At 48.3% G+C, this 18,862-nt stretch overlaps 1 protein-coding gene across 1 annotated transcript in view; it reads left to right on the top strand.

Annotated features, from left to right (window-relative positions):
* LOC102451575 (citron rho-interacting kinase-like) overlaps positions 1-18,862 on the top strand; it is a 358,679-nt gene that overhangs the window by 104,037 nt on the left and 235,780 nt on the right. The window contains exons 11-12 of the mRNA XM_075897800.1: positions 5,897-6,013; positions 6,747-6,856. Coding sequence (XP_075753915.1) covers positions 5,897-6,013; positions 6,747-6,856 — 227 coding nt within the window. The remainder of the gene's footprint in view (positions 1-5,896; positions 6,014-6,746; positions 6,857-18,862) is intronic.

Below are 18,862 nucleotides of genomic sequence, written 5' to 3'. Positions count from 1 at the left end.
TGCTCCCTGTGTCCCTGGTCTGCTGGGGGGGGGCGCAGCTAGTGTGCCCCCCCCCCCAGCAGACCAGGCTTTTGTTGTGGACCCTGGAGCAGAGCAGCTGGGGCGCTGCCGATTGGTCCTGCAGCGCCGCTCTGGGCACTACTGGACCAACCCAGCAGCACCCCAGCTGCTCTGCCCCAGGTCCTGATTCAGCCACTGCTGGTCAGTTTCAGCAGTGGCTGAATCAGGACGCCTGGGGCAGAGCAGCTGGGGTGCTGCTGGGTTGGTCCAGTAGCGCCAAGGAGCGAGGAGCGGTGCTACTGGAGCAACCCAGCAGCACCCCAGCTGCTCTGCCCCAGGCGTCCCCAAGTCAGCCGCTGACTACAGCGCTGACTACAGGAAGCCCGAGGCAGAGTTGCTCTGCCCCAGGCTTCCTGGAATCAGCCGCTGATCAGTTTCAGCAGCAGCTGACTTGGGGACGCTTGGGGTTCTTAAGTTGAATCTGTATGTAAGTCAGAACTGGCGGTCAGTTTCAGCAGCGGCTGAATCTGGATGTCAGTTCCGACTTACATACAGATTCAACTTAACAAACCTACAGTCCCTATCTTGTACGTAACCCGGGGATTGCCTGTAATGGGGGGGAAAGCTATGAGACTCTGGAAGTGGTAGAGGAAGAGAGAGAGGTTGAAGATTATGGCCATGGGAGGTACTAAAGATACCGGAGTTAACAGTGGAGCTATTGAACAAAGAAAGATTAGGAAGGAAGACACAGGGAAGGGAGTAGGAGGGACAAATTCAGTTTCAGAGAGGGAGAGAGAGTTTGAAATGGCTGTTCTCCCAAGAGGAGAGGTTTGAGAAACATCAGAGTTGTGACAGGACAGAAGAATTAGAACTGAATCAAAATGTCAGTTGGCTATTTAAGTCCAACCATCACTGTAACAGTAGTCCATAAAATCTAGTTTTCCCAGTCCTTTCATGGCTAGGTTACTGATTTTAATTCAGACCAGTAGTCCCTGCATCTTGTAGTATTATGAGAGCTTACATACCTTTTATGCATTTCAATGTATTTAAAATACATCTCTCCAAAGCTGTGGACATATGTACAGAGTATTAATTTTAAAAAAAATCTGTGCAACAGCCAAAAGGCATTTCAGTCCACTTCTTAGCAAACAAATATTGGTATCTCGCAGGTTGACACCTTACTTAGCACCCTTGTTATGTGTGTCAGCAGAGATGCAAAGGATTAAAGTAATCATGGAGGTGGAATTGCTCTATCACACCTACACGTGGTTCTTACTGGTCATTATTGAGAAACATCAGTGAGGTAATGAAAGGGAGCATACATTGCCACTTTCCTGTCCCATACTTACTTTGTGGATAGAGGAATTAATTTTCCCTGTATGTCCAACTGGCATATTGCATGAGCACTAATTATGAAAGACTGTTTAAAAAAATAACCCATAGTCTTTCCAATAACTCCTATTATTCATGTAAACTCAACTTTTACAGACAGCTGAGCACTCCCTTTGAAGCTTGCTGCCCTAGGCACTTCCTGCCATCCCATCTAGTTTTCCTTAGAACAGTGGTCACCAACCAGTAGATGGGGATCTACCAGCAGATCTTGGAGCCTCTGACTGGTGATCTTGACTGGTTTGGCCAGGAAGCTACCAAGTGCTGTCACTTCAGTTGCCCTTCCCGCTACTGTCCTGTTGCTCCTGCCCTCTGCCTTGGAGCTGCCTCCCCCCCCGGGAGCCTCCTGCTTGCTGTGCAGGGAGCAGGGCCGGCTCTAGGCACCAGCAAATCAAGCACGTGCTTGGGGCGGCACATTTCCAGGGGCAGCATTTCCAGGTAAGCAGCCACCCCTGGCAATGCCCTGCCCCACCCTGCCCTGCCCAGCAATTTTAAAGGGCCACAGGAGCTTGGCTCTGGCTGCGTGTCCCCGGGAGCTGGCTGCAGAGCATGGCACGGCCCCACCAGCTCCAGTCCTGCCACGGCCCCAGCTCCCTTCACTGGGGAGAGACCGCTCCCTGCCGGCCGCCCGGCTGGCTGCGCCCACTCTGCCCCGTGCCCCTCTGGCTCCATGCCGCCTGTTCCCTCTGCCACCCCTGCGCCCTGCTCCCCGGTCCCCTTGCTCTCCCTGTTCCCTGCGACTCTCTGGCTCTGTGCCACCATTCCCTGCGCCGCCCCTGCACCCCGTGCCCCTCTGGCTCTGTGCCCCCTCTGCACTCCACAGCCCCTTTTCCCTGAGCCCCTCTGGGTCTGTGCCCCCCATTCCCTGCACTGCTCCTGGACCCTGATCCCTCTGCCCCTCCCGTTCCCCACATCCCATTCCCCATGCTTCCCCTGAACCTTGCTCCCCCCATCCCTGCATCCCTCTGGCTCTGTGCCTCCCATTCTGCACTCCACCCCTGTACCCCCCACACTGTTCCCTGCACCCCTCTGGCTTTGCGCACCCCAGCATCTCAGTTCCCCTGCTTCCCCCGTGCTCCTCTGGCTCTGTACCTCCCATTCCCCATGGTGAACCCTGCTCCCCCTGTTCCCCATGCCCCTCTGGCTCTGCGCTGTCCCTGCACCCTGCTCCCCCGTGGGTCAGGGTGAGGGGTGCTTGTCCATAGGGAGGGGCTGGACAGGGCAGGGAAAAGGCTGTTGTGACCCAGCAGCGAGTGAAAGGGGAGGGGGAGTTTACTTGAAACACCTTTGTCTTTATGGAAAAAAATAATTAAAATTATATTTGCTATTTATAGGGCTAAAATGCCGGGAGAAAAACAAAAACAAAAACAAAAAAACCATTGCAAAGTGCAAACGTGTAAAAGCCAACAAAAAAAAGGGGGGGGCCACTAAAATTTTTTTTTCTTGGGGTGGCAAAAAACCTAGAGCTGGCCCTGGCAGGGAGTGGGATGGAGAAGGGGGGCACTGATGTCAGGGTGTCCCCCCTCCCCCCACTCCTGTACCCTATCTCCACACAGGGAGAAGGGGATGGAGGGAGCTTGGCAATGCAAATCTCTGTCACTCTCACACCCTGTGTGTGTCTGTTATTCTCACAAACACTCACTGTCCCTCACTCTCAGCTCCTGACCCTACACACACATGGGGGCTGGTTGTTACTACTTTTACTGCTTGCAAAGCGGGTTAGTTTGGTTTGTGACTGGTCTGTGCATTTCATAACTTTCATTTCACTCTTATGCTTAAATGTAATTATTTGAGTAGTGAGTTCTAACATGCCTAACTTGTCATGTCTGAATTAATTATCTCTATGGTAATTGCTGCTCCTGGAAGTGGCTGGCGTGTCCCTGCAGCCCCTGAGGGTATGTCTACACTACAAAGTTAATTCGAACTAACGGATGTTAGTTCGAATTAACTTTGATAGGCGCTACACTAGCGCTCCGCTAGTTCGAATTTAAATCGAACTAGCGGAGCGCTTAGTTCGAACTAGGTAATCCTCATTCTACGAGGACTAAGCCTAGTTCGAACTAGCTAGTTCGAATTAAGGGGTGTGTAGCCCCTTAATTCGAACTAGTGGGAGGCTAGCCCTCCCCAGCTTTCCCTGGTGGCCACTCTGGCCAACACCAGGGAAACTTGTCTGCCCCCCTCCTGGCCCCGGACCCCTTAGAGGGGCATGGGCTGGGTACAGTGCCCGTGCCAGGTGCAAGCCTGCCAGCACCCAGCCAGCAGACCCTGCACCTGGCACGGCTCAAGCCAGCCACCCGATGTCCCCCAGCCCTCCCCCTCTTCCCGGGACCAGGCTGGAGGCTCCCGGGAGCTTGCCCGGGACCGCAAGAGGCGGGCACCCGCCTGGTCCAGTGCAGACATCGTGGACCTCGTCCACGACCTCCGCACTAGGCACAGGAAAGTGGCCATCTAGGGCAGGAGAGCTGCCAGCCTGGCCACCCAGGAGCAGGTTTGCATGAAAATCAAGGGGGTCCACTGAGACCCCCGACCCTGAGCCCTGAGCTTAGAATGGCCGTCCTGGGTCAGACCAAAGTTCCATCTAGCCCAGTAGCCTGTCTGCCGACAGCGGCCAACCCTAGGGACCCTGGAGGGGATGGACCAAAGACAGTGACCAAGCCATTTGTCTCGTGCCATCCCTCTCCAGCCTTCCACAAACTTTGGGCAGGGACACCACTCCTACCCCCTGGCTAATAGCACTCCATGGACCCAACCTCCATGACTTGATCTCACTTCCCTTTAAACTCTGTTCTAGTTCTAGCCTTCACAGCCTCCTGCAACAAGGAGTTCCACAGGTTGACTATTTGCTTTGTGAAGAAGAACTTTCTGTTACTAGTTTGAAGCCTGCTACCCATTCCTTTCCTTTAGTGTCTTCTAGTCCTTCTATGATGGGAACTAATGAAGAACTTTTCTCTATGCACCCTCTCCACCCCACTCCTGCTTTTATAGACCTCTATCATATCCCCCCTCCGTCTCCTCTTTTCTAAGCTGAAAAGTCCCAGTCTCTTTAGCCTCTCTTCATATGGGACCTGTTCCAAACCGCTCATCATTGTAGTTGCCCTCCCCTCTCCCAGCCTCTCTCTTCCCCTCTCCCACCTCCTTTTCCCAGTCTCCCCCAGTTTTGTTCAATAAAGAGAGATTCTATTTTTGAACACAATTGTCCTTTATTTTGTACATCAGGAAGGGGGGCTAGGGAGGGGTAAGTGGAAGGAGGTGAGGGAGGAATGGGGCACGAGCCCCCGATGGGGAGGACTGGGCTGGCTCTGCGGGCTTCTGGGGGTAGAACCTCTCCTGCAGCCCCCCGATTGCCCCCTCTCCCCAGATGGCAGCCTGCGGCAAGTGCAGCCGGGCTGATGGCCGAGTGCTGTGATGTGTCCAGTGTGGGTACTTCGGGCACTCCAAGCCAGGACTGCTTTGCAAGCGGGGCACCCCTGAGAACTGTCTGTCTGGGGTGGGGGTCGGGTCTCTTTAAGCACAGCCCTCGGCTAGCCTGAGACAGCAGCTCCACGGTCTAAGTCCTACTCTGATGCCCTGCCGGCACTGCTTCTGGCCATCCTTAACCTCTCGTCAGGATCCACTCTTTGTGGACATGCTAGTTCGAATTAGCAAAACGCTAATTCGAACTAGTTTTTAGGTCTAGATGCACTAATTCGAATTAGCTTAGTTCGAATTAGCGCTGTAGTGTAGACATACCCTGAGAGAGGCAGAGCAGGGGGGCTCCACATGCTGCCTACAGACACCGCTCCTGCAGCTCCCACTGATCAGTAACAGGAAACTGTGGCCAGTAGAAGCTGTGGGCTCAGTGCCTGTAGATGAGGGGCAGCACATGGCACCATGGCTGTACATGCCAGCTGCTTTCAGGGGTGGTGCAGGGCCGGGTCAGGAGCAAGCCTGCCTTAACCCCACTGCTCCACCACCTGGAAGCCATCTCAGTTAAATGGTGCCCAGCCAGAGCCTGCTTCCTGAACCTCTGTCTCAGCCCTGGACCTCCTCCTGCACCCAACCTCCTGCCCCAGACATGAGTCTCCCTGCATGCAAACTCTTTCCCAGATCTCGCACCCCAATCCCACCCTGGGCTAAGCCTGGAGCCCCTCCCACACTCCAAACCCCTTGGCTGAAGACCAGAGCCTGCACCCTAACTCCCTACCCCAGCCTGGTGAAAGAGAATGAGGTTCGGGCAGGAAGAGGATGTAGTGAGCAGGGTGAAGCCTCCAAGAAGGGGTGGAGTAGGGGCAGGGCTTCAAAGAAGGGGCGGGAAGGAAGAGGTGGAAGGGTATTTGAGTTTGAGGTAGATCTTACATTGCACTTAAATTGAAAAAGTCATCTTGTGGTCAAAAAGGTTGGACACCAGTGCCTTAGGAAGTGGCCAAGCCCCTTCATCAAATGTAACTCTTCCCTAGTGGCTTTCTTTCTGACTGCCCTTTGGCTAATGAAACAGGTTCAAAGTGAGAATGTGTTTTGTTTACTTTAGGTGCTAGATGCTCAGATGAAAAAAGATCTTGTTGATAAGGAAGTGCTTGAGAATATGCTGCGAAGACATGAACAAGAAGCACGTGAGAAATGCAAAATTCTGGCTGATCAGAAGGCGGTAGGTGTAAATCAGAAACTGAATACTTTTAAGAGCAAGGGCACCATTTCAGGAGTCTGTGGGGGGGCAGCAGCCATGGGCTCTGGGACGTGGCTAGCTTTTCATCCTGTTCCCTGGGAGCTAATGGAGTGAGGGGAAAGTGCTTGCATTCCGTGCTTGCCCCTCACACCTGGCTAGTGAAGGGAGCTCACCAGCCAGGTGTGTGATGCGTGCACAGAATGCAACTACTTTACCCTCACTCCCTTAGCGTCCGGGCAACAGGATGAAAAGCTAGCCATGGCTACAGCCCCAGTATGCGCCCGAAATGGCGCCCTTGTATAAGAGTAGTCATTTTAAGTCTCTTACCCAGAGATGTTTCTAAAATAAAGATCTGTTGTTGCTGGAGGCTTTTGGGGGTATATGGAGAGGGTGTGTGTTTGTGTGGAGGGTTTTCTTTTGTTTGTTTGTTAGCTGTTCTTTTAATTCATGATATCGTCAAGAAAGTCATCCATGCCGCGTATGTTACTTCCTGGCAGTCCAGTACATGGTAAACATAGGAGCTCCTTGCTCTTGATGTGGAAAAGACTGGAAAGCAATTATAAGTTGATGTAACATTTGAATACATGATTGCTTTTTTGTTTTCTTGTTCACTCCATCTGATACCTTGTTTCTAGAAGTGATTTTTTAAAATGCCCCCTTGCTGTAGTCACTAACTTTTGTCTTATGATCTCAAAGGCAGACTGTTCTGTTTCAGATGATCAATGCCATGGATTCGAAGATTAGGTCATTGGAACAGAGAATAGTGGAATTGTCTGAGGCTAATAAGCTGGCAGCAAATAGCAGTCTTTTTACACAGAGAAACATGTAAGTAAAGGAACTGCTACACCACTCATGTTACAAGCCCCTGTGCAAGCTCAGTAAGACCTATTCTCCAAACGTATTCTTTCTCTAACTGCAGTTTGCTCAATATTTTGTTTCCCCTATCATAGCTGTGAAGATGTATTGGTTTGTATTGTTGCCTTGTCTTTGTTTGGATTGTTTCATGAGGCTTTTGCTGTGTCACTTAATAATAATAACAACAATTATTATGATTAATTTATTATTTTTGCTGCATGCAGTTTTTCAATATAAACATTTTGTGGAAAAAATTCAGATATTTTTGAATGTCAAACATTTCCTGAGAAGCAGTAATTCCAGTTCTGGAGATATATATAAAAAATAGTATTCCTTTTGCTTCTGGTGTTTAGGACTTGATCACATCTGCTTCTTGTGGTCATTGCTCATTGAAACTCAAAGCCTTATAATTATTTCACGCTCCAATATGAGAAGAAAATATTAAATGCCCTTTCTTCACAAAGCTTCCATCTTGCTCCCAGCATCTAAAAAAAGTGGATACTGATTTAGGAATTTTCCTTCATGTTTTTAAACGTTGATTAAAATATGAGGTATTGAAGTTCTCTGCCTGTTTTGTTTTTTTAAAAAAAGAGGGACCTAGTCCTAAAATTAAAGTGGTTCTTTAATCCTGATTGCTTACTTTTGATCCTGAAAGTATTTGGGTACAGTATCACCCACAATGATATGGCAGCGTGTAATATGGTGTGACTCACTACTGGGGTGCCTCCTGCTGGTCGCTCTGGGAATTAGCTTCTTGGTGCTGGAGTGCCCCCTTCTGGTTGGTGTCTCCCCATGTCTCTGCACTCTGGGGTTCTCCCCCTCTGGGAACCCCCAACCCCCTATGCCCTCCTTGCCTCAGTGGCCCACTGCCAGTCTTCATCTAGCCCCTTACCTCAGCTTCCCTGGCAGCCAGGTCCCTCCTGCTCCCCAGCCAGAGCAAGAGTGTGTGTCACGGCTGTTCCCCACTCTGGCACTATGAATGCAGAAGTTGGGGGCCCGCAAGAGCCTCCAAAGCCTTGTCTCTATAGGCTCTGGTACAAAAACTTCCCCCCAGAATCCTAATATGCAGATTTTGGGGAACCTGCTGCCACCATCAAGTGCTTTTGATCCCCCCCAAAAAAACAAATGAGTGGACGGTTGAAACCAACCCCAGGGCACCCCAAGCTCTTTTTCCCCCCAAAAGAGCTTGAAAAAGAGAAGAGAAAAACAAGCTGCAGTCTCTGGTAGCTGGCCCCTCAGTCAGAGGCCTGCAGATACCCACAGACAGACCTTCCAGGACACAAGAATCAACCAATACCAGTTAATTAGAATTTAAAAAAATATTTTATCACCAAAACAAAGCTACAGTTGCAAGCATAGTAAATCAGCTAAATGGAAAGAGCCACCATTTGATATAGATGCTCAGGGAAAGTCCCTGGGCTGTAATCCTTCGTTACAAAAGAGAGAAACAATTAGCCAGCTCAGACATGATTTCCAAACCCCCAAACAAGGTAAACAATAAACCCTGACAGACTATCTAAACTTTTCCCTACTTACGCATTTTAACAAGTCCGTTCTTGGAGAGAGAAGCATCTCCCATCTCCCTCAATAGTTGTGAGAAACTACTCTGCCTCTCAAACATAGAAGAGAGATAAAAACCCCTCTTTGCCAGTTTGAAACCCTCCGGCTAGGTACCTGAGTTAACCCCTTAGTCACTGGGTGCTGGTCAGCACTCCTGTTTTTGACAGTGTGTCTCCCTTCCTTCCTCAGGGAGCCCTTATTTATACAGCCCCCAGCTGGGCCCTAATTGCCTGTATCTGCCTCAGCTGCGGGCTTTGCTCTCAGGTTTCTCCCAGGGCTGGGTTTTACCCTTAAAGGGCCAGTGCAGGGCAGATGCCCCATCACATAGCGGTTCTCAAACTTTTGGACTAATGATTCCTTTCATATAGCAAGCCTCTGAGTGTGACCCCCTTATAAATTAAAAACACTTTTTATATGTTTAATACCATTATAAACGTTGGATGCAAAGGGGCTTTAGGGTGGAGGCTGATAGTTTGTGACCCCCCATATAATAACATCTAGACTCCCTGAGGTGACCTAACCTCACCCCCAGCTGGAGAACTCCTGCTATAGGGTTTTAAACATCAGTTCATCTTCAGATTTTCCTATCAACGGTCAGCCTAGCCGTTTTTAGGGACCTTATTTTGTCCTCCATGGCAGCTCCTTCAGTGTTTTCAATTGAGACCTACAGGCCTCGTTAGTTGCTGCTGATGCTGTAGTGACTGGAGCTAAATCCTTATTTTAAAAAATGAATAATAAAATCCTGGCTCTCTTGTTACTATTTTCTTAAATCTCTGATTCCATCTCTGTGGTGGATAGGAGGAGTGCTGACCAGCACCTGGTGACTAAGGGGTTAAACTCAGGTAGCTAGCAAGGTTGTTGGCAGGGAGCCAGAAGAACCAATGGGGATACAGTGCTGAAATTTGAATTGTGAAGGATAAACTTAACTGTTGTCAGTATGACCCCTGCTGTGACCTGGATGTTAAGTCTGGTCTTTGTAAAGAGGTACGTGCTTGAACACAGGTATACAAAAGGAGGGGACAGGTGAAACTGGTTTGAACCTGTTGTTACGGCTGCAAAAGGACTGTGAGGGGACAAATAATGATTGGAGGGAATTTGGTGCAAAGGGGCATGACCTGTATATGCAATTGTAAGTGGTCAGTGAAAGAGGGGTAATTACCATGTAAGAAAGTACAAAAGACCTTGCCTTTTGTTTGGGCAGTTGCAGAAACTTTGCAGGAACTTTTTTCCTGAGTATCCTGGAGATTTTTGCCCTGGAATGCATTCCTGAATAAAGCTGGTTGCTTAAGAAGGGTGTCTGGAATTGATTTGGTAGGGGGTTTGGGCCCCCATCCGAACCCTCGGATTAAATTCTCCGTCAATTGTATAAGGTACCTTGCCTGCTTTCTTTTTGTGGGGAAGTTAAGCCAGGAGTTGAGACACACAGAATGATTTAAATCCAGGCAGGACTACCATGCCTCAAAGGAATTCGGGGCATGGAAGTGGACTGAACCAACATGGGATTGTGAGTACATAAAGGGAAAAAAGTGACTCTAGTTGTGCTCAGGGTATTTTTCTTTAATTTGTGGTTTGGTTTGAACTGCTCTGTGTGAATCGATGCCTCCCCTCCCCTCCCCCCATTCACCATCTAAGAATTGTTCCCAGAGATTTTCTCTGTGTTTTAATTTTTTCTTAGTTGCTCTGTAACACCTAGCAGTCAAGTATGCTTTATTGAGTGTATCTTTTGTTTTGTAATAAAAATCACTATTTTAAGGTGATGATTTGATTCTTGTGTCCTGGAAGGTAACAGCAGGTCTGTCTGTGTGTCTGTCTGCATGCCTCAGACTAAGAGGCCATTTTTAAATCCCCCTTAGTTCGAACCAACTACACGCGGCAGTTTAAAGTTAATCCGAACTAAGTCCTTAGTTCAGATTAACTGTTACACCTCATTCCACGAGGAGTAACAGTTAATCCGAACTAAGGACTTAATTCGGATTAACTTTAAACTGCCGCATGTAGCCGCGGGCAGTTCATTCGAACTAAGGGGGATTTAAAAATGGCGGCCAGACGGGAACATACAAATAAAGCCCGGGATATTTAAATCCCGGGCTTCATTTGCAACTCCGGTTGCCTGATTTGCCTACCTAGCTCAAATTAACGAGCTAGTGTAGACATACCCTTGGAGTGCCAGAGTGGGGATCAGCCCTGACAGTCTCAGAATCAGATTTTGGTTCATATTTTTACTTAGATGCCTTGTTTTCCCTTAGGAAAAAAGAAGTGGTTTTAAGCTCTTTTAAAGTGATGCTCTTCTAATGAGAATTCTATTTTCATGTGTAGGAAAGAGATATACACTACTTAATATCCTGTAAGTAGGCAAAAATAAGGCTATTATGGCTGTCTGGAGAAATATGTGCAGACTATGAGTTGCGTATTGGAATACTGGGTAGCACCTCTGAGGATAGCAGTTGATTAGATCAATTTGTAAAAGCAAATGAAATCAAGCAAGGATGAATTTTGGCATAGAATCTCTTCAAACTCTTCTTTTAGCAGTGATTGACTGTACCAACAGAGATGTAAAATTAGGACATTTTATTAAATTTCTAACTCCTGTCAAGCTCTTCAACCTCAGCAGACCTAAATCTTCCATAAAAGTAACTGTTAAAGTTATATATGAGTTGCTTTATGCAGATGATTATAATCTTGTTATTCGCCCCCAGTTAATCATCCAACAAGTTTGCAGAGGCTGCTAAAATCATAACTTGTCATTAATTTGAAGAAAACAGATACGTGGGAAAACACATGTAAGACGCAACATCAGACAGTGGTCTTGAACTCAGTTGTAGTAATAAATTTTACTTCTCTTTCTGCTAACTAAAGAAATGTTTACCAGAATCCAAAAGGGGTATTTTACTGATTGAAATGTTAACTTTGGAACCAGCATGGCTGTCGTATATTAGATCAAAGTTTCATGTTCTCCATGCTGTAATGATTTCTTCCTTGCTCTATGCCTGGCTATGAAACACTTAGGGTATGTCTACACTACCCTCCTAGTTCGAACTAGCGGGGTAATGTAGGCATACCGCACTTGCAAATGAAGCCCGGGATTTGAATTTCCCGGGCTTCATTTGCATAAGCGGGGAGCCGCCATTTTTAAAACCCCGCTGGTTCGAACCCCGTGCAGCGCGGCTACACGGGGCTCGAACTAGGTAGTTCGGACTAGGCTTCCTATTCCGAACTACCGGTACACCTAGTTCGAACTAGCGGGGTAGTGTAGACATACCCTTATAGACTAACACTTCAGTTAGTCTATAAGGTGCCACAGGACTCCTCGCCGCTTTTTTAGGACACTTTGGAACTCTTATGGGTATTACATCATAAATCAGACTGGTGGCTAGATGCTACAAGGATGGGCATTTTAATAGTTTAATAATATAATCTGCTACTGAAAGGACAGTTTAGCTGGACTAGATGCATTCTCTGGAAAGAGAACAGCAGACTAAAGTAAAAAAGCAGAGGAAGAAATATAATGATGACTAAAACAAAAGAATTCAACCCATTGTGACATACGTAAAATATCCACATGTTGGGTAGGGAGTAGCAAACAAATTGCTTTGGCAAGTCAGTAATAGGACAGGAAGTTTGGAGTGAGTCATGTTAGTCATTAGGGGTATGTCTACACTTGTAGCCTAATTCGAACTAGGGCTGCAAATGTAGGCATTCGGAATTGCAAATCAAGCCCGGGATTTAAATATCCCACGCTTGATTTGCATCTTCCCAGCCAGGCGCCATTTTTGAAATTTACAAGCCTGAAGTAACTGCCTGCGTCTACACGCAGCAGTGAAACGGGCATTCGAAATAAAGTCGTAGTTCGAACTACCTGTTATTCCTCCTGCAATGAGGTTTGACAGTTAGTTCGAACTAGGGCTTTATTTCGAACGCCCATTTCACTTCCGCGTGGAACGAGGTGTACAGCTAGTTCGGATTAGGAAGCCTAATCCGAACTAGCTAGTCCGTGCCGCGTGTAGCCGCACGGCACGGAGTCCGAACTAGCCGGCATTTAAAAATGGCGCCGGCCGGCTTCATGCAAATGAAGCCCGGGAAATTCAAATCCCGGGCTTCATTTGCAAGTGCGGATGACTACATTACCCCCGCTAGTTCGAACTAGCGGGGTAGTGTAGACATACCCTAAAATATTCTGGGTCTTATTTTCTATCCCTTTCCTAATAATTCCTAGCATCCTATTTGCCTTTTTGACCGCCGCTGCACACTGTGTGGAAGTTTTCAGAGAACTGTCCACGATAACTCCAAGATCTCTTTCCTGATTTGTCGTAGCCAAATTAGCCCCCATCATATTGTACATATAGTTGGGGTTATTTTTCCCGATGTGCATTACTTTACACTTATCCACATTAAATTTCATTTGCCATTTTGTTGCCCAATCACTCAGAAAAGTGTGTAGCGCCCCCTCTCCACCTGGTTACCTTCTTTAAAGCCAATCTCCTTACAGGTTTTGATGGACAGGTCTGGGTTCTTCTGGATCCCGCCACCCACTCAACTTTATTTTTTCCGATGGATTTATTTGGCGGTGCCTCCACCACCCTCACTCCTTCCTGGCAGGGTCACCAGGGCAGCTTGGGAGGAAAATTCTTGCCCAGGATAATCCCCATGTATTTGCCAGATAGTTGGAGACTCCCAGAAAATAGCACAAACACATACACTATAATAAACACAATTATATTAAACAGGAGACAAATATAACAGAACAGGGTAAAACACTATCTTTAGGTTCACCAGTGCCCAGCAACTGTAAGGTTAGTGTCCCGTTGGTACGCGTACTTTGTTGGGGCTCTTGATGACTTTTGACCACAAATTTCTTCTCTGCAGTGGTTTAGCAGTGGGGCTGACTAGGTCCAGTACAGCCCAAAGGACTCACACATGGGAGAAGGCAGTAAATCCCTCCACAGGTTTAATATGCAGCAGGTAATAAAATCCCCAAACAAATCCCCTGACTTACTAACTAAAAATTGGTGCACTCACACACTCCATGAATGAGCCTCAGGTTGAGAGATGACTCAGTCATTGCAGAGGGGCTGCTCTCTTCTCCCAGGGATCCTCTTCAGGCAGGAATCAGTCTGCTTTGGTCCCAGAATTTCCCCTCACCACGAAGGAGTGCAGGGCTCAAGGTGCAGGCCACACAACTGCACCAGCATTCAGACCCACATAGCAGGCAGCAGCCCCAAACCAGCAGACAGAGCAGAGCTGACCATGCAGTGACTCTCTCACCCAGGGAGCTGGAGCCAACTCAGCCTGGCTGGGGAAGCCTCCCAGCAAACTCCACAAACTGGGAATCAACAGTGGAGACATAAACCCAGCTGAGGGATCCTGCCTTCAGGTCCCTAGAGACTAGTTCTCAGGGGGAACCTGCATGGAGGCCTGGGGCTTACCAGCTCCCACCCAGCCAGTCCTCCCCTTGCCCTGGCTGGCTCCAGACTCCCCCAACAATGGCCCCTCCTTCCCCTCCTGAACTCCCTGGGAGGGGCATCTCACTCCCCATGGGTTGCCGGGAAGACTCTGTCCCTGGTAGGGAGGGGGAGCCAAGGCAAACTCAGAGTGCCTGTCCCTGAGCTGCCAGCAGACAACGCCCCGGGAGTCTAGGTCATCTCCTTGGGGGTTACAAGTGAAAACAGGCAGAGCAAAGTAGATTGCAAACTGAAAATAACAGAAAACGCTTAGCTACTTCAACACTAAAACTTCAGTACAAACTTATTACAAACTTACTACAAACTCACCCTAAAACTGTTTTTTTCCTGGCCCAGCCTTCCAAACCAGGGAAGTCTCCTTTTCCCTGGGGTCTCTGATTCCCTCCTTTGGGTGTGCCACACCAGCCAGCCAAAAGACCTGCACTCCTACTTTCCTATTGTTTTTAAAGATTCCCTTTTTGCATGGGGAGTCACCTGGCCCGTCCCCACCAACCACTGCTAAGACCTAAGGACAAAAGTCAATTTGCATATGATTGCCCAGACATTGAGCCCTCCCAGCAGTGGAATCACCCTTGATGGCTTTCATTTACACATTTAAAATCCATAAAGCATTCCACACTCCATATGTCTAACTTTACACACAAGAATGATCTATACACCTAGATAAGATAAACAGATCCATCAGATTAAGACAGGAAGATTGATGGATTACATGAGATAATTTGCCCAACGCATCTTTGAGTTATGTATATTTTTGTCCATAAGTCCATTTCATAAAGCATGGTGGGGGGGGGGGGGGGGGGGGTCCATCACAAACTCTCAAGGACTTTCAAGTGATGTCTGTAGGTTGTCCAGGTTTTAGACCCATACAATAGTGTTGGGAGAAAGACGGTTTGACAGACAAGAAGTTTGGTGTCTGTCTGAATGTCATGAACTTCAAAAACCCTGTGCCATAAACGAGCAAAGACTACTGGCACAGCTCAGACGATGCTGGATTTCTACATCAATATCACCCTTAAAGGGGCTAGACTCGAGGGGCAGCCAGGGATAAGACACCCCCTGACCGCACCCCTTGACATCCCCTTACAAACTCCCTGCTGCTCACCACCACACAGCAAGTTGTGGGGAGGAAAGAAAAACCCCAGGAGATGCTCTAAAGTAGCCCCCTTACCGCCTCTGCCCCAGAGGGAGCAGCAGCAGTAGGAAAAGTGAAGTCCAGGCCTGCAGCAGTGATAAAAGGAGCCAGGTAGTTCCCCAAGAAGATGATAAAGGGGGTGCTGCTCCTCCTCCCTCATCCAGGAGCAGGGCAGCAGAGGCCTCCCACCCACCATTACACACCCAGCAGCTCCTACAGCCAGCTGAAGTGTAGTGAGGGGGGAGGAAGCTGCCTGCAAACAAAGCAGGCGGAGAGAAGAAGAGGGGTCCTGGCCCAGAATGGAGGCAGCCAAGGCCTGCCTGCCACAGCAGTAGCAGCACACCCCTCCTTGAGAAGAAAGGGGTGCAGGGGGGAGCAGAGTAGAGACTGTGACAGGGTCAGGTCAGAGAGAGACAAGGGGTGGAAAGGTGGAACATTAACCTAAGACTGAAGAGATCTCTGTTCCCAGAGTAACAGGGAGGGGCTGGTTTAGAACCAGCAGAGGCAATCGGGGCTGTGGAACACCTGGGGCTAATTGACCAGGCCTGCAGAGTCAGGCCAGCCTGGGCTGATTAGGACACCTGGGCTATGTCTAGACTGGTGCGATCTTGTGCCAGAAGTATGCAAATGAGGCTAAGCATGGAATATAGCCGTACCTCATTTGCATATCTAACGAGCCTCCATTTTTGCGGAAGAGGCTCTTGCGCCAGAAGGAGCTGTCTACACTGCCCCTTCTTGCGCAAGAGGGTTTTTCTTGTGCAAGAAGGGGCAGTGTAGACAGCTCCTTCTGGCGCAAGAGCCTCTTCCGCAAAAATGGAGGCTCGTTAGATATGCAAATGAGGCTCGGCGATATTCCACGCTTAGCCTCATTTGCATACTTCTGGCGCAAGATCGCACCAGTCTAGACATAGCCCTGGGGTTAATTAAGGAAAACCACTTGAGACTGGCTATCAAAGGAGCTTGCCTACAGTTGGGGCGCACGTGTAGCTGAGAGGATGGAGGCGGGCACTGCTGGGAGTAGGAGGGAAGGAGACAACAACTGAACACTAGGAGGACGAACCAGAGAGGAGGAAGGTGCTGGGGAAGTAACCCGGGGTCTTGGAGCTGTCTTATAGTAGGTGCCAGAGATTCACACAGGCAGCTGTTATTACAGGGCCCTGGGCTGGAACCCAGAGTAGAGCGTTGGCCCCAGCTTCCCCCCAACACCCACCTCCCCATTTCCACTCGGGGCCAATGATGAGAAGAGTTCAGCAAACTAGAGCCCTAGGCCTGGTGCCTAAAACTGTGGGCTGCTGTAAGCCTCTGAGGCAAGCAAAATCCACCAGGAAGTGTAGGACCCACTGAGTTTTCATAGGAGTTTTGTCACAATAGATGCACACACTAAATTCACTACAGAATATACAAAGAACTAAACAAGATCCCCCACATGCATGGAATATGACTTAGATACAGGGAGAGTTTTAACTGGCTTAAGCTATGTCTACACTACAGAGTTTTTTTTTTCAGAAAAATGGTAATTTTTCCGAAAAAACTTCACTTACTTCCACACTGCAATCGTGTTCTTTCGACAAAAAAATCAAAAGAACAGAGGGGGTTTTCCGACATTGGTAAACCTCTGTCTATAAGGAAGAAGCCGTTTTCTGAAAGAGCTCTTTCAGAAAAAGGTGTGTGTGGACTGGGAAGAGAGTTCTTTCGAAAGAAACAGAAAGAGGAAAAAGCACAGGTGCCCTGGTGGCCACTCCGTCCATAGTAATCACAGCTTACATGTAAAATAAATGTCCACACTGAATGGACGCTATCTTTTGAAAAAGCAGATAGCTTTTTCAATGCGCTTTTGCTGTGTGGACGTGCTCTCTCGGAAGAACAACGAGAAGTCCTGTGGCACCTTATAGACTAACAGATTTATTGGAGCAGACTAACACCTCTGATACCTCTTTCGGAAGAAGTTTTTTTTAGAAGATCTCTTCCAGAAAATTTTCTTCCGAAAGAAGCCTGCAGTTTAGATGTAGCCTTAGTATGGGAAACTTTGACAGGAGACTGCACCAGCCATTTTGTTAGAATCTCCTGAGATGTGTTGTAAGTCAAAATCTTGGCGAGCCAAACTCCACTGAAGGAGTTTCTTGTTAGTGTCTCTGTCTGTGTGAAGCCACTGCAGAGCAGAATGATCAGTCTGCAGATGTGTCTTCCCCAAATATATGGTTGTAGCTTCTCTAAAGCGTATACAATGGCATAGCATTCCTTCTCAGAGACAGACCAGTGGCTTTCCCTCTCCTAGAGTTTTTTTACTGAGGAACACAACAGGGTGGAATTGTTGATCTGGCCCTGTTTCCATCAAAACTGCCCCCACACAACACTCTGACGTGTCCATGGTGACGAAGGGTTTGTTGTAGTCTGGGGCCCTTAGGACAGGGTCAGCTATAAGAGAAGTCCACTTAACTGTGCTTTGTTGCTCCACTGACCTGACCAGAAAAAAGCAACCATCTGACTATTGTGGTACAAATCTCCTGTAATATCCTGCTAAGCCTAAGAAGGATTGGACCTGGTTTTTTTTACTTAAGGACAGGCCAGTTTTGGATAGCCTCTACTTTAGCCTGTACAGGGTTGATAGTCCCTTGACCCACCTGATGTCCCAGGTTTAGGCCTATTTGACGCTTCCTAGCCTCAACAGTCAGCTGGCCCTCCCTTATGCGCTGGAAGACAGCTTGGAGGTGTTCTAGGTGTTCTGCCCATGAATCAGAGAATACAGACACATCGTCCAGATAGGCCACTGCAAATTCACCATATCCTGCTAGCAGATTATCTACAAGTCTTTGGAAGATTGCAGGTGCATTGTGTAGTCCAAAAGTGGGGACATGAAATTCATACAGCCCCACATGTGTAATCATCCAGAGGTATTTGCCAGTATCCATTGGTTAAGTCTAGGGTGGAGATAAACTTGGCACGTCCCAGTTTCTCCAGTAGCTCATTTGTGTGTGGCATTGGATAGTTGTCTGAGCAAGTTACAGCATCCAGCTTATGGTAGTCCATGCAAAAGCAGATTTCTCCATCCGGTTTGGAGGCTAGGACCACCAGAGAGGCCCATGCACTTTCAGAGGGGAAAGTTACACCCATCTCTAGCATGTCCTTGATCATCTTCTCTATCGCAACTTTGGCTTAAGGAGCCATCCAGTAAGGTTGGGCTCTGTTTGCACCTGTGTCAATGGAACGGTAAGCCCATGCAGTCTGTCCTGGGGTGGCTGAAAACATTGGTGCAAAGCTGGTGCAAAGCTCCTGGATCTTCTGACACTGCTCATGGCCAAGGCTCATGGAGACGTTTACCTCTTGGATGCCACACTTACCTTTCCCATCATAGTAGGCTCCTTCAGGCCACTCGGCGTCATCTCTCTCATGGGCTGTGAACTGAAGAACATTGAATTCTCGGGAATAAAAGGGCTTTAGAGAATTAACATGATATACCTTAGGCTTAAGGTTAGGGTCTGGGAATGCTATGCGGTAATTAACTGTTCTTATGCGCTCTCGGACCATGAACGGTCTGTCCCAGGATGCCTCCATGTTATTGGCCTGGGAGTGCCTTCAAGACCATGACTTGCTCACTTACCCTGAAGGACTGCTTTCTGGCATGTTCATCATACCAGCCCTTCTGCTCTTGCAGAGCATTCTGCAAGTTTTGTTGAACAAGGGCTAAAGAGTCTGATGGTGTTTTGCAAGGTGCCTACAAAATCCATAGTGTTAGTTCCTGAAGAAGGGGTAGCCCCTTCCCATTGCTGCTTCACTAATTGCAATGGCCCCTTTAACCTCATGTCCATAAACAAGTTCAAAGGG

The sequence above is a fragment of the Pelodiscus sinensis genome, chromosome 15 (genome assembly GCF_049634645.1).
Source record: "Pelodiscus sinensis isolate JC-2024 chromosome 15, ASM4963464v1, whole genome shotgun sequence".
NCBI lineage: Eukaryota > Metazoa > Chordata > Testudines > Trionychidae > Pelodiscus > Pelodiscus sinensis.
The sequence above is the reverse complement of the archived record's forward strand: the minus strand, read 5'-3'. Positions and strand labels throughout refer to the sequence as shown.